Source organism: Neoarius graeffei, chromosome 10, assembly GCF_027579695.1.
Source record: "Neoarius graeffei isolate fNeoGra1 chromosome 10, fNeoGra1.pri, whole genome shotgun sequence".
Lineage (NCBI taxonomy): Eukaryota > Metazoa > Chordata > Actinopteri > Siluriformes > Ariidae > Neoarius > Neoarius graeffei.
In genome coordinates, this window is record NC_083578.1 from 48,311,184 (window position 1) to 48,327,006 (window position 15,823).

Below are 15,823 nucleotides of genomic sequence, written 5' to 3' on the forward strand. Positions count from 1 at the left end.
ACTTAGGATCTTAAATAGGAATGTAATCCTGTGCAGGATCCTATTTCTACATAGGATCCTATTCAGGATCTTAAATAGGATCCTGTTCCTATGTAGGATCCTATTCAGGATCCCATTCCTAAATAAGATCCTATAGGATACTACAGGATCTTACAGGATCCTACAGGATCCTGTGTAGGATTTGCACCAGGGTACTTCCGGTTTCGGGTGACGTCAGTGAAAGGGGTCTATATGTTCCAAAGAATTTTGCTCAGCCATTAAAGGTGCCATCTTCTAAGTTGTTTAACACATAAATCTAAATATCAAGAAATGAAAGCTGAAATTCTATCACCTAATATTCTTCTTCTGATTTCAAAACCAAATGTATTCAGTGTTTAGCAAAAACAAAAGAATTGGCCTTGCTATTCCAATACTTTCATAGATTCCTATGAAAGTATTGGAATAGCAAGGCCAATTCTTTTGTTTTTGCTAAACACTGAATACATTTGGTTTTGAAATCAGAAGAAGAATATATGCTCAGTGAACAGAATGAATACACACTACCCCCAAAAAAATAAATAAAATATACGCTAATATTTCATTGGACCACCTTTCAAGAGTCCAGCCACCCTGTAAAGTCTTCTCCACACATTCCAAAGACTTTCATTTTACGCCTATACCATCAGGGAAGAAAATATCCAGTAAAACCACATTTACATACATTTACAAACTAAGCGCACCGTTTAGTTTCACGCTTTCTAACTGCCAGGGTGGTAAGAATTACTCTTATGAGGAGCAGAACTAACCAGAAAATTGCTTAGAGATGATCGCCATATTCACACCACTCTGAGGGGTGGTGTTCGTAACATTGTAGAAGCTGGACACAGTGCACGGTGATGTTCAAGTACTAGCAGTTTTCCTGGAGCAAAATGTATCTAAATAATAGCCATGAGGAAGAGACACTCATTGTAGAGTGGACATTACTGGTGTTTAACCAATCTAGGCCATAGTAATGCCGTCCACCACCCAGTGACCCAGGCTTTGCTTAGACATGGGAGCCTCTCATGTCTTTCCTCCACGACAGAGGAATCAGATGGCCACCATCCAGCCTAAATAGTACCATAGGCAGAGCAAGCAACACTGCACCAGAGCCATCTGGCAACCAACACATGCGAAGCGCGCTAATAGACATGCAGTGCTCCCACTTTCTTGATCAGTGGCAAAATGGCGGCTTTCAGAGACATCCATTACAATTTGTACAGAAGGGACTTAAGAGATTTTAGCAAAAGACAGTTTGTCAGGCTCTTCATCAATAATGGCAGATGAAGTATGGGTATCTCGCTCCTTTCAGAATAGTCGGAAGTTTATGCACCATAGACAGATGCCATCCACGGCACTGTGAACGCACCGGATTCAACCAATAGGGTCACACCGTCTACCTAACATAAAATAAATGTATGAATAAGCAACAATATAATACATGCATAACCTGCTACAAAAACAAGATTAATGAAATTATGCAGGCTATATCTACCAGCCTGGTTCTCCTTATCGCTTTCGTGGTTTTACTTAGTCCTCCATTTCCCATGAGCCTCTTTTCCTGAAACGTCATTTTCCCTCGCCAGCCTGAAGCTACAAAGATTTATAATTATTCCGTAATTTACGTGGTTGTTTCAGTGTGTAAAGTTTAGCGAGTTACTTCGGTGCTCTGTATATCCTCTAGTGTAGCTTTAATTAGTCAGAAAGGATTTTCTAGTAAGACACGAACTGCCTATGGATAAAACACCTTCGAGAAGTACATTAGAGAATGAAACGCCTGAGCCAGTTGGGCTCACTGTGGGCAAGGTAAGATAGCTCAGTTTAATTAATGTAAAACTAATCATGATTCCACAAAACCATGGGCATAAAAGGCATAACAGAAATACACTTGTGTTTCTTCATTCATTTGGTAAGTAACAGACCATACTTTAAAAGGGGGGTCCTCTCCGTATATTTTTCTGCGCAACAATTAAACACTTTTGGTGTCCAAAAAACGCACTACAGCTCATAACTGCACACGTCTCAAAACATGAAAAGTCCTCTATCCACAATTCCAACAAATGATTTGTTTGATTTGTACTGTGATTACTTGATCTGTTAGAATACAAGAGTCCATCATTCAGGAACTCGGTGTGTATAAAGCCACTCAGAGCAAAACCTAAATCAGGTCCTGAAAAGTTTTTAGATTAGTCCAGAGGCCCCGATATCACTCGGACTGATTACAAACAGATGAATCAGCTTGGCGTATGTTGGCTCTAACTGAACATGTTCACGGTGAACATGAAAAGCCATTACCAGTGAATCCCCAGATAAACATATGTATAATGGTTCCACCCAAATAAATTATTTATCACAGCTAGAGCTTAAAATGGTCAGGTATGAATATGCAGACTATATACATATCGTATTTTGAAGATATTTTATATTTTCAGAGAAAAAAAAGCAAGTAAGTCAGTGTCCAAGTTTATAAAGTTGTATAAGACTTAGTCACCCAGTGTTTGCTTGATTTATATGGAGTAATATTTGAACTAAATTAAATGTTTTTAATAGTCGGAGCCATCTGCGTTTCCAAATTAAAATTTTGATTAATTCAGTGATTGGACTTTTCCAATCACTGAATTAATCAAATTTATAATAAATTATAAAAATTTATAAAATTATAATTTATATAATAATAAAAAGGCCATACATATGACATTTTTGTGAATAAAATTTTTGCTTGCAATTACACCATTTCCTTATCTATAACCAGTCTTTCACTTGGGCAAAATCTAACCACTGGTCTTGCACAGTGACTCATGGTAGTGTGAACCTGCCTGCCTGTGTTAGTTTTGTCTTGATTTTGCACCATGGCTTTAAACCCACCTAGCTGCCTATCAATAAGTTATATAAGCTCTGACTGAAGAATCAGATAAGTAGGAGTGAGCTTCATATGGACCATCTTAATCTGAAAAGAGGAATATATCAAGAAAGCTTGAAACACAATGGGTGTTTTTGTCTTTATTTGGAATTTAATCTTATTGGTCACGATATTACATTATATTACTGTAGAAAGTGATGTACACAGTGACCGAAGGGGATATGAGTTTTAGCCACTAAATGTGAGAAATTTATTGTAGATCTACTGTAAAATGTGGTTTTGAATTGGAAGCCAATATTCCATTACTTATACTTTCATGTGAAGGAATGATTTTTCACATAATGTCCTTCATTTACAATAGAAAATCCTGAAATACCAATCAATTATAAATGGTGTTACATTACTGAAGCCTAACATCCATTTTATAACTGACAAACCTGCTATTGTGTGGAACTTTATTATTAAGAAGAAGAAAATCTTTTGAGAAAGTACACGGCATATTTTGTATTATTTTCTCATCTCATCTCATTATCTCTAGCCGCTTTATCCTGTTCTACAGGGTCGCAGGCAAGCTGGAGCCTATCCCAGCTGACTACGGGCGAAAGGTGGGGTACACCCTGGACAAGTCGCCAGGTCATCACAGGGCTGACATATAGACACAGACAACCATTCACACTCACATTCACACCTACGGTCAATTTAGAGTCACCAGTTAACCTAACCTGCATGTCTTTGGACTGTGGGGGAAACCGGAGCGCCCGGAGGAAACCCACGCGGACACGGGGAGAACATGCAAACTCCACACAGAAAGGCCCTCGCCGGCCACGGGGCTCGAACCCGGACCTTCTTGCTGTGAGGCGACAGCGCTAACCACTACACCACCGTGCCGCCTTATTATTTTGTAATCTGTATAAATAAATAAATGATTATGGTGCTAAGAAACATTACAGTCCAGGTCTAATAATTGTAAAGCTGTGAATAATGTGTCAGTGTCTGCTGAATATTCTGTATTAAATGGCAGGTAGAGCTGATTTCTGAGGCTTAAATGCTGATTTAGTTCAAGTATACCCGCTAGTAAGGTGGCTAGCTTCACAGTGTAAGTAGCTTTAGTAGCTAACACAAATTAACTTTGGGTCTGCATATGTAAAGTGTTAAGTAGCAAAAAAAAAAAAGTGTATATATATCAGGAAATTTAATCCTGTATTTGGTTGATTCTCATGAAATCTTGGTTTCAGAAATTTCAAACATGATTTTTTTTTTTTTAAAGTCTGAAAGCATTAAGACCATTAGGAAAGCTAATATATTTTTTACATATTTAAAAATGTATTAACAGTCATGCACAGTTACTTGTGCAAGCTTTTTTTGGAATGTGTTGCAGGAATATATAATGTATATTAACAAATGAAATGAAGTTGACCAGACAAAACATTAAATATCTTTGGTTCATACTGTCTGCAATGAAATACAAGTCAAAGTAAATTTAGAATCACTGCTTTATTTATTTATTTGTATTTTCCATACCATCCCAGCATTTTCTGATTTGGGGTTGTATTTAATTAAACATTTTTATTTTGACCAATTTCCCTCATTACTGCAACAGCTTCTGCAATCTACAACATCTCATCTCATTATCTCTAGCCGCTTTATCCTGTTCTACAGGGTCGCAGGCAAGCTGGAGCCTATCCCAGCTGACTACAGGCGAAAGGCGGGGCAATCTACAACATATTTTTGATATTCATTAAAACCTGACACATTTTCAAAACAATGTGGCAAACATTAAAGAACATAATAGTGTACAGATACTGCACATGCATTTAAAAGCAAGCTGCTATTTTTCCATTCATTAAATTAACATTAAAAAAATACCTGTTGTGGTAATGATGCATACATTTTGGAAATGAGGATGATTTGGGTAATGATGTTAAGTCTGTTAAGACTGGGGTATGGTTAAAAACATAAAATTTAATGTAGAAAACAAATAATATTGGCACAATCATGAATTCAAGTTGTCAATTTCATTTACTTCAAAAGTATATAACATACATAGGCTAAAAACAGAGAAAACACACACCAAAAAAACCCCACACACAAAAACAGTAGAACAGGGCAGGTGTTGTAAAGAGACATCTACTGATGCTGAGCTACTGATAACGTGCCCTTGACAAAGCAGCTTGTGCCCTGAAAGTGTGTTTTTAATACAAACAAGTTATTAAACACAGAAGTAATACAGTTTCACTCATCTGTCTCTGAAACAGTCCAATATATTCTCTCTTTTAAGACTACAGAATTTTTATACACTACTCTGATTCTTAGCCCCAAGTGGGTCATTCTCATGAATCCATTAAAATACAATGGCAGCAATGATTTTAAATAGAAAACATGTCTATTTTGTCTCAGTGCTGCCATCTTTTGCTGCTCTTAATAGTTGAAAACACCTCAGAAACTTTCCTATACTAGTGCGATTATCCTGTTTTAAATCCAGTTGAAGAGTTTTCTTAAGAATAAAGAATTTTTGTAGGTGAATTAACTTATTTCCAAGAATTTTCTTGCACCCTAAAACATCTTTTGTTTTAAAGAATATGGATGAGTGAATGAAATGGGGAGAAATGTGACTCTTTGAATGAACTGCAGAACTTTTGAAATTGTACCACAAAACTGTGTTATGTGCAACTGTAAACATGTAAACTGTCTGTGTGTATTGTGTTTACAGTGTGGTCCACATAGAGTGCTATGCTGACTGTCTGAAGAATTTAGAAAAATTTAACTCTGTCCTGAAAAATGTTGAGCAATTTCAGAGTTCTGTAAGGTATAAAATTGGTATTGAATTTTTTTTTTTTAGATATTCAAAGCATGTTTGCGCTCTCAAATATATTTACAAAATGTATACTAGCTAACCACAAATAACCCTCCTTCCCAAGTAATGAGAGATTTTTAAACCCCCATTGACAAGCTCATTGGAAGCAAAGTATACGGTATGTAACGGTGCACTGTGAATATAAGGCTTTCCCGTTTCATGTGAAGGCTTTCTTTTTCTACTATGAAATAAACATTGTTGAAATGCTCAAATGTATTTTTCTGTACATAAGTTTTTACCATTTGTATATTGAAATCTGCTGAATGTTGAAATTAAAATTAAAGGTTACAACTATAACAGTGCCACAATTTTACAGATCACTTTTAAAGATTAAACTTCACTTTAAGCACCTCTGATAAATGTTATAATCCAATCAATGTTTGTTGTTTTTGCTTCCAGCCAATGAGTGCTGCACTGAAGGACAGATTAAAAAGAGCACAACGTTCTTTTACTTCCCCACTCAGTGTGGTTAAAAGACTTAAAGTTGACGAGGCGGAATTCCCGCAGGCTTCAAACAAAGAGACGACAGCGGGAGACGAGGGTGTAATGGATGTCACCAGAAATGAGACTGGAAGAGAAGACTGTCTGAAGTGCTTTGGGTCAGATTGCCCTCAGCACTCTCAATATGAATTACTTCAACAGAAATTAAAGAAAGATGTTAAAGAGAAATCTGAAACTTTACGAAGGCTTAAGATGGTTAAAATGTACAGAAAAAAGGTAAATATGCTGAATAATAGCCTCATGTTTACATTAATTACTGTTTGAGTTGATTTCATCACTAACAAAATCTGTTTTCTCACATTATTAGAATGACCTGACACAGCTGCAAGGACTGATAGATAAATGGAGACAATGTGCTCAAGCAGTGCTGTATGACCTACAAACAGAATTGCCTACAGATGGCCAGAAGGCCAGTCTCTCCCAGCTCATTGACCACTTTGGACTGGAGGACTGTATACTTCACTTCAACAGGACAGAGGAGGAATTCACAAACAGCTGATGTACGAATATTGTTTTTGTTATTCATCATCAGACTTCAGGTGTTTCAAAAAGACAGTTTCAAGTGTTTTCAATCCACCAAATTGACAGCACTAAATTAAAATGGTCCCTGATTGGTTTTGTTAAAATTAAATTTTAGAAATGTATTTCTAAAATTACAAATGGAATTTGCAGCTGGAACTTGTTAGATTTGTTTTACTGTTTTGCACATTGTGGTGCATTTTTCTCTATGCTCTCACATAACATGGATGCATTTTTGTGCCTGTTCTATATGTAATTAAAATGTGATTGTAAATAAAGGTAAATAGAATTTCTTATTTTTTAACCAGCGCTCATTTTAAAATCCTGTTTTAGTGATGATTATGTTGAGAAAAAGCAGAGGGGAGTCTTCACTTGCATACTCGGCTCAGGTCATGTTTGGTCCTTGGCCTCCTCTACAAATTATTCATCATAACCCTTTTGTTGCGATGCACAGTTTTTCACTTCCCCTCTACCCCATTCATTAGTAGAAAGCAACACTCAGTGACAAAATATTATTTGACGAGTGGAAGTTTTTCAGGGTGACGGAGATACTAACATGGTTGTACGTGTGGTACTAGAGAAGATTCCCCTTTTTTCCATTCCATTTTTTTTCTATTCCATCATAAGGGCCTCAAGTAAAGACATAAGTACAAGCTGCATTTAATGTACCATTAAATTAATGTACAATTAAATGTAGCAGCATTTTGATTCAGCAGTTCTTTGTTCAGTCTAAGAATTGTGTGCTGATTAATTCAATGAATTATGTTCAGTTGGCCACATTTTTATTATTGTCTATTTATTGTCTTCATTTAAACATTTTTAAAAAACTTTGTCCACAATCATCTGGACAGTGTGTCTCTCTTGTGTGTTTTGATGATATTGCGCAGGAGCTATTACTGACATTTTTGGGAGCCAGTATCTCATTCATCCATTATCCGTAACCACTTATCCTGTGCAGGGTCACGGGCAAGCTGGAACCTATCCCAGCTGACTATGGGTGAGAGGTGAGGTACACCCTGGATAAGTCTCCAGATCATCACATCACATCAAACACGCTTTCAGAAGGATTGTGAAATAGTTAGGAAAAGAAAGTAGGCATGTAAGGATTTTGCAAGAGAAGTGGGCATGATTCAGATGAAGATTAGTTCAATAACACCTCTCTCTGTACTGCTGGACAAGAAAAAAAAAAAAAGAAGTGAAGTAGCCAGTGCACTGTGTGTGTCTGTCCATGTGTCCATGTACTCCAGATTCACTGGGACTCTGGCCAGGATTAAATGGTTACTGAAGATAATGAATGGCAAATAATGGGGGAGTCACAATCAGCCAGATGGTTTTTATAAAATTCAGCAAGAAGTAGAGACAGAGGTATGTTCAGGCTAAATAAAGTGAAGATATCAAGAATGAGATTTGGACATACAGACCAAAACACATTAAGGCCAAAATAAAAGTGAACAATGTGAGCAATAATGTACTGGGTCATTGCTCTAGATACAATGCAGAAAGGAAGTGGTTCATTTCAAAACTTGGACCAACTCTTATTTAGGGGTTTCATACAAAAGGGGGTGAATACCTGTGCACACTCCAGATTTCTGATTTTTCATCTTAATTATTGTGTTGCAATAAAAAAATTGCACCTTTAAAGTGGTAGGCATGTGTAAATCAAATGATGCTACCCCCCCCCCCCCCCCCCCAAAAAAAAAAAAAAAAAATCCATTTACTTCCTGCTTGTAATGTAACAAAACAGGACACACACCAAGGGGGATGAATACAAGACACTGTATTTGTCACCTTAGCATGATGGTTTCTCAGGCAGTGCTGCCTGAGGGCTCAAAGGTCACACACATTCTACAGTGGTTTCTGACCTTGCCCTTCCATCCGATAGGTCTCCAAATCAAATCAAATCAAATCAAGTTTATTTGTACAGCGCTTTTAACAATAAACATTGTCGCAAAGCAGCTTTACAGAATTTGAACGACTTAAAACATGAGCTAATTTTATCCCTAATCTATCCCCAATGAGCAAGCCTGTGGCGACGGTGGCAAGGAAAAACTCCCTCAGATGACATGAGGAAGAAACCTCGAGAGGAACCAGACTCAAAAGGGAACCCATCCTCATTTGGGCAACAACAGACAGCCTGACTATAATATTAACAGTTTTAACAGGTATAACCCTCAACTGTCCTCATGGGGCCGTCCTTCACAGGAGTGGGGCGATAAAACTCCGACCAGACACAGGGCACCAGGATGGATCAAGCAGGTCCGAGGGGCAGAAGAGGCCAGCATCTCAATCCCAGGATCAACATGTAACTCAGAGGGACAGATGGGGGGGGGGAGAAAGAAAACACGTTGTTAGGTATGCCCTAAAAATGACAAGTATTAAATCTGTGTGGTAGGCTCGCAGAGACGAGAGTCTTTACATCAGGCATAACACACAATGGCATGTTAATATGGTAAAAAATATATCATGACCTGCTCTGGCTGGATGCTTGATTGGGTGATGGGAGCACACTCCTCAGCAATGATGAGATGCAGATGGGACCCTTAGGCCTGGCCAAGACAATTCAGTTACATTTCACCGGGTCTGGGACATGCGACAGAATGTCTGACGGCCGATTCCCTGCAGGCTACGATAGCCAGTCGAGGTCCCCACCGTCTCCACCAAAAGATTTCCTGTTGACTCCATATTTCCTGTTGACTCCAAATTCCCTGCATCTTTTCATATTATGTATTGTAGATTTTGAAAGACTGTAATCTTGTGTTGAGAAATGTTCTTTTTGAATTGACTAACAATTCTCTCACTAAGTTTGGTACAAAGGAATGAGCCACAACTTGCTTGCAAAGACTGCGTCTTTGGTGCTCCTTGGTGCTCTTTGGTGCTTTGGTGCACCATGCTCCTTTTATATTTAATCATCCATTATCTGTAACCACTTATCCTGTGCAGGGTCACAGGCAAGCTGGAGCCTATCCCAGCTGACTATGGGTGAGAGGCAGGGTACACCCTGGACAAGTTGCTAGATCATTGCAGGGCTTACATATAGAGATAAACAATCATTCACACCTACAGTCAATTTAGAGCCACCAGTTAGCCTAACCTGCATGTCTTTGGACTGTGGGGGAAACCAAAGCACCTGGAGAGCATGCAAACTCCACACAGAAAGGCCCCTGTCAGCCACTGGGCTCAAACCCAGAACCTTCTTGCTGTGAGGCGACAGTGCTAACCACTACACCACCATGCTGCCTATACCTAATCATGTTACCAACTAACCTGCTTATTGTGGAATCTTCCAAAATGGTATTACTTGAATATCCTATCAAATTTTCAGTCTTATTTTGCCTCTGTCCCAACTTTTTTTTTTTGAGTATGCTGCAGGCATCAAATTCTAACTTCGTTTATATTTACAAAATACAATTAAGTTGGTCAGTAAGACTATTGAAAATCTTTTCTGTGTACTTTTGTTAGTTAAATAAAAGTTTGTGTGAATTAACAAATCACAATTTTTTGTTTTTATTGCATTTTGGAAATGGGGTTTGTGTGTACATACATACATACATACATACATACATACAGTACCAGTCAAAAGTTTGGACACACTAACTCATTATTACGAATGATTAAGAGTGTCCAAACTTTTGACTGGTACTGTATGTTTACTGAATATTTCACTATTTTGTCTACTCGTGACCACCATATTAACTTTAAACAAAACTCTAACCAACAGCTTTTCAATCACATTATGTGATTATATCCCTGAAAAACTTAATTTTTTGATATATTCTGATATGTCAATTTACATGTTATCATGGTCTAGATGTCAGTTTCTATTTTTTTTAAGTTCCAATACAAAAATTCTTGTAGGACTTTCAGCAATGAAATGGAAATGATTGGTTGTGATATCTGTTATTTAAAAACATTTCTATACGTAGCTGTGATATGATTTTAATACTGTCATTCTCCTTATTCTCTTCAGTGACACTAGAATAGTCATGAAATAATTAGTAGCATTTATTTTTAAGAAAATGTCCTTGATATGGTCTTCACTCCATACCAGTAGATGGCGGTAATGAACTACTTTGTGGCTCAGAAAACTCACGAGAACGAGGAAGACGGGGGTTTGTGATTTTGTTTTTTATTCCAAATATTTTGCGACTTTATCACATTTTAATTTGTCTTGGGAATATATATGTGTGTGTATGTATGTGTATATTTCCCCCCCAGACGTGAAAATGCCTGTTATCTCTTAAAGCTGGTGTCAATGTCTTAGCTGTTAATGCTAATATGTAATGAACTGACTGCTTGGACAGTATCTGGTTTCGTAAAGAAATCTGTCAGTCTGTAGTCAGTAAAATATAATAAATAACCTAGATTTTAACACTAACTTCTCACTTTACACCGAGTTATTAATTACATACATAAGCTAACATACATCTTCGTTTTTGTTTCATTTCTCTCCTGAGACACTTTTTAAGATACGAGGCATATTTCTGTATAAATGTAATGTCTTTTTCATAAAGTTTGTGAAATTTCTTGCTGTTATTGCTATAAACACAGCAAAACATGTTTGTTTAACAATGTATGACAATGGACTGACGAACGAATTGCTGTTTTGTACCATTCGTAATGTTGGTTAAAATAACTGCTGTAACTTTTACCTCAATGACTCATAATTTCTTGATTATTATAGCTCTTGGATGGAGTAAACATGGCGGTCAACCTCTGCCTGCCACACTTTAAAACCACTGCTTACTGCAATAAGGTGGGTTGAATCTCTTCACACTAACATGCCTCAATTACATACATCTACATCTGTGGAGCTGAAGCTGCAGCATTAATACTCAGATTTCTGTTTTAAACAGTTTGCCCTTCAACTAGTCATAGAATACTTTTTAGTGGTTAATGTCAATTCATACCACAACGCTGTAGATTTCTTGAATCCGATCTTTCAGGTGATGTTGATTAATTCTCTATAACAGCAGCTCTGACAGTCGTGCCCCCTCTAATTCAGATCAGAGATTAATATAAATGTGATCATTTTAATGAGCTATTGTTTTTATTGTAACAGCTCATTCACAGATACTTGTATGAACATACTCAAAGAGTAATAAACAGATTTTTCAAAATTGTTATTTAATGACTTCAAACATTGATCTCATGAAGCTTTCTGGTAGGAGATGTTTATGTAACATTTATGGAAGGCTCGAGTGTCAGCGCTTTGTAGCAGTCAGTAGAACCAGGACTTTCCTGGTTCTTGGTGGCTTGACAAGCTCTGTTTCATGTCTTCTCGTCTGAAAGAGAAGGTGGAGAGAATGAGGTTGGAAAAGGAAGAACAATAAATGGTTCAGAAGCATTAAGTCTTGTTCATTAATGAATTAAAATTGAAATTGTTGGCAAAATGCTTTGGTATAGGAGAAATATCACGCTTATAGACTGCTGTTCTTGGGAAAATAAACTACTTTGGGGTTGTACCAGTAACTATGCTTGGCAGGCTATATCACACCCCACTGTGGGTAATTTTGTGCAGTCTCAGTATTGTCAGTTTCTTTAAGCGGTTGGTATATCTACTTTGGACATGCATTACCACTGTTGAGATTCTAGTCCTGCATGTACTCAAAATAAGGTCAAATTTTATTTAAATTTTTCATTTCATATTCATGCTTTGGAGTAGGAAATAGGAAGGGTGTGTGGACGATGTCTTTGCTGATTGTATTGTGTTCTTTTTTTTAGCATACATACAGTACCAGTCAAAAGTTTGGACACATCATCTAATTCAATGTTTGTTCTCTATTTTTATTAATTAAGACACTTCATGTCTTAAATTAATGATGGACTGTTATTTCTCTTTACTTAGCTGGACATAATATGTTCTTGACATAATATGGATTGGTACAGTTGCGCTAGTTACTGTATTTTTATTATTTACTATTTACTGTTTGATTTCAAACACATTAAAAAGGCAGTAAATTGCACGAATTAACTTTTGACAAGACACACCTGTTAACTGAAAAGCATTCCAGGGGACTAGCTCATGAAGCTGGTTAAGATAATGCCAATAGTGTGCAAAGCATCATCAAGTTAAATGGTGGCTACTTTGGAGAATTGAAAATATGGAAAGTTTTTTTAAACACTTTTGTTTACCACAGAATTCCATATATGTTTCATTTGTAATTTCATAGTTTTGATGTCTTCAGTATTGTTCTACAATGTAGAAAATAGTCTCATCTCATAATCTCTAGCCGCTTTATCCTGTTCTACAGGGTCGCAGGCAAGCTGGGGCCTATCCCAGCTGACTATGGGCAAGAGGCGGGGTACACCCTGGACAAGTCGCCAGGTCATCACAGGGCTGACACATAGACACAGACTAGAAAATAGTCAAAATACAGAAAAACTTACGAACGAGTAGGTGTGTCCAGACTTTTGACTGGTACTGCATATATCTGTTATTTGCATCTTCCAGTGTCCCAGAAATCTTGTCTGTTGGTTACTCTTTCTTCTCTTTGTACAGCTATGTGCAGATGGCTGCGATGTTTCTAATCTTCTCTCTGGGGACCCAGCAGCTTTGCGGCGAGGTTGCAGGCTGGAGTACTTCCTCCGTCCTCCACTACATGTGACCCTGCGTTTCCAAGTGAAGGTTGAGTTATACCGTGTGGATGTTCAACTTTTGCCCTGTGGTAATGCCTCTAGGAGGCTTGAGATTCTTACCTGCTCTGAGGTAAAACCTGCAAAAACCTCAGAAAATGATCAGGAAAGAGAACAGTTTAAGCTTGTGGGACGTTGTGAGTTGAGTGAGGAAGTGCTCATATGTTTTAAGCATCCAAATTTTAAACTCCGAGCTCCCTTCTCTGAGCGCCCACCTGACCCTCCAGCCCATGCTAAGCAGCAGAAGCTCTGGAGCCAGGGATTTCAGGCACTTAATTCAGTAGCTCAACTTCGTATCACTGTCCCCTATGGTGGGGCTTCTTCAGCACTGGGAATCAAGTCCTTGGTGGTGTGGGGTGTTCCTGCTCACTGCTGTTCTCTTTCAGAACTGGAACAATTTCAGAAAGCTCATTTTGATAGCTTGCAACCAAAGCTTTCTAGTCTTTCAATTCTATCACCAGTTTCTACTTCAGTCAGATCTCCTAGGCCAGATAATGCTTTCTCAGAAACAACTATACCTGAGGAGTTTCTGGACCCCCTGACTCAGGAGCTTATGGTTCTACCCATGATCTTGCCCAGCGGGATGGTTGTGGACAATAGCACCTTGGAGGAATACCAGAAACAGGAAGCTGCTTGGGGACGGATGCCAAATGACCCCTTCACTGGTGTTCCTTTTACGAAAGATTCAAAACCACTTCCTAACCCTCTCCTTAAGAGTCGCATTGACACCCTGCTGCTACAGACTGGTCACAAAGGAATCAGAAGCAAGAATGGTCTACTGAACAAACCACGACCTTCCAGACTCGTCTGTGCATCAGTGTCTCCAACTGACTTGCTTGGTGTTCAAAGATCACAAGCTGAGACACAGACCCAGAAGGTTCACTCAGTGAGTACTGAGTGCACAAAGATGCTACAAAAACATACTGTCAGTGAAGAAAAAAATCATAGTAGACTAATTAATAGTCAGTCCAGATGTTTTGAAGATAGACAAGGGATTATACTGGGGTCTTCTTCTGGAACCTGCAGAAGAGAGAACTTAGGACAGTCAAATAAAAGAAAATATCAGTCAAGCTTTTCTACAAATCGTGAACATTTGTTCCACACTTTCTTGTCTCCCTTGATAAAAATGCCAAGAACAGATGCAGGCATCACTCTCCCCACAGGTTAGGAATACACAACTAGAATTCCCCAATTAAACTACAATATATTATCTTCTTTACCCTAAATATTTTGCTTTTGATTTCTTTCAGAAACAAACTCTCATGAAGAGCGTCTGTCACAGAGTTTAGACCAAGCATTAAGTTCTGCTCTGCATGGTTTACCAACATATACCTCACAAAACAGCCTGCAGCCAGACACCACCGGAGGTAGGAATCAAAAACAGAGATACATGAAGAAGAAAGAAGAAACCTTTGTCACATGCACACTTCAAGCACAGTGAGATTCATCCTCCATATTTAACCCATTTGAAGCAGTGAACACACACACACACACAGACAGGGAAATTCACTTCATTCAAGTATTTTGGGAATCATGAAGTTCTTTGTACGAGGCATTACATGTAAAAAATTAATTGAATGATGTTTGTCTCTGGCATTGTTTCCTCTCTAGGTCAGGACAGATGTGCGTCATGCTCTTGTTCCTTGACTTTTTACTCTTCAAGCCCCGTGGCTTACTCTCTTCCCTGTGGGCACCTGCTGTGCCGCCAATGTCTGCAGCATGAACATACTTTAAGGTCGCAGAGACTGCCAATTACATGCCCTACATGTAAAGCATGTGCCTCAGCCAGCAAAATCATAAGGGTGCACCATTAAACATAATTTAGTGCTGATGATAAAACTCTCTGGTGATGTGTCTGTCAAGTACGTTCTCACAGACATAATATGCTATTCCCTACAGTAGCAATAAAATGAAAGTTACTGAATGCATAATTTTTTTCCCTGTTTATGGTCTGTAATAAATTTTCAAGGCAAATGAAGGTACATTTTTTTTTATGGTTGTTGATCATGAAGTCTCAGAGGTTTTATAAATGTGGAAATAACCATTCTTTTAGAATACATAATGTGCTGTATGGCATTAATCAGTGTAACAAGGAAAAAAAAAAAGAAACCCAAGAGACATGCAATGTATTGGATTAAGAACCAAGGCTCAGGGCCCTGACAGTCAAATTAATGCTGCAGGCAATGACACCACAAAGATTTTCCTTTTTACACAAACCGTAAGGACACCCTGAACAATATTGTAATGCTTAACATTAAACCCACATCTGCATTAAACACTATGAAACTTATTACTTTGAGCATAGTAATAAATATATTAATAAATATATTCACTCATTAAAAATAGTAAATAGAATCACTCATTAACTGTTAGACTTGTATGCCTTTAATTTAAACATCTGTTTAAATTAATTACATTTAACCTTTTTTAAAGCAATT

General features: G+C 37.8%; 2 protein-coding genes across 3 annotated transcripts; both read left to right on the forward strand.

Moving 5' to 3' along the window:
* Positions 1-1,611: 1,611 nt before the first annotated feature.
* sfr1 (SWI5-dependent homologous recombination repair protein 1) lies at positions 1,612-7,195 on the forward strand. The gene is made up of 3 exons (XM_060931835.1): positions 1,612-1,824; positions 6,132-6,449; positions 6,541-7,195. The coding sequence occupies exons 1-3, from the start codon at positions 1,753-1,755 to the stop codon at positions 6,730-6,732; spliced, it is 582 nt and encodes a 193-aa protein (XP_060787818.1). The 5' UTR covers positions 1,612-1,752; the 3' UTR covers positions 6,733-7,195.
* A 3,612-nt stretch (positions 7,196-10,807) lies between these two features.
* ubox5 (U-box domain containing 5) lies at positions 10,808-15,359 on the forward strand. Of its 2 annotated transcripts, none has more exons than XM_060931833.1 (5): positions 10,808-10,861; positions 11,434-11,505; positions 13,252-14,548; positions 14,636-14,752; positions 14,997-15,359. In XM_060931833.1, the coding sequence occupies exons 2-5, from the start codon at positions 11,452-11,454 to the stop codon at positions 15,197-15,199; spliced, it is 1,671 nt and encodes a 556-aa protein (XP_060787816.1). In that variant the 5' UTR covers positions 10,808-10,861; positions 11,434-11,451; the 3' UTR covers positions 15,200-15,359. The 2 variants fall into 2 exon arrangements, with proteins under 2 accessions (XP_060787816.1, XP_060787817.1); XM_060931834.1 differs by having other exon boundaries at positions 14,636-14,822; positions 14,997-15,224.
* The last annotated feature ends 464 nt before the right edge of the window (positions 15,360-15,823 follow it).

What these genes read in the sequence shown, in the direction of transcription:
- ubox5 (XM_060931833.1), top strand. Translation starts at nt 11,452, where the DNA reads ATGGCGGTCAACCTCTGCCTGCCACACTTTAAAACCACTGCTTACTGC. An exon ending in CCACTGCTTACTGCAATAAG is followed by an intron (nt 11,506 to 13,251) that starts GTGGGTTGAATC and finishes CTCTTTGTACAG; the next exon opens with CTATGTGCAGATGGCTGCGA. An exon ending in GCAGCCAGACACCACCGGAG is followed by an intron (nt 14,753 to 14,996) that starts GTAGGAATCAAA and finishes TTTCCTCTCTAG; the next exon opens with GTCAGGACAGATGTGCGTCA.
- sfr1 (XM_060931835.1), top strand. Translation starts at nt 1,753, where the DNA reads ATGGATAAAACACCTTCGAGAAGTACATTAGAGAATGAAACGCCTGAG. An exon ending in TTGGGCTCACTGTGGGCAAG is followed by an intron (nt 1,825 to 6,131) that starts GTAAGATAGCTC and finishes TTTTGCTTCCAG; the next exon opens with CCAATGAGTGCTGCACTGAA. An exon ending in TTAAAATGTACAGAAAAAAG is followed by an intron (nt 6,450 to 6,540) that starts GTAAATATGCTG and finishes TCACATTATTAG; the next exon opens with AATGACCTGACACAGCTGCA.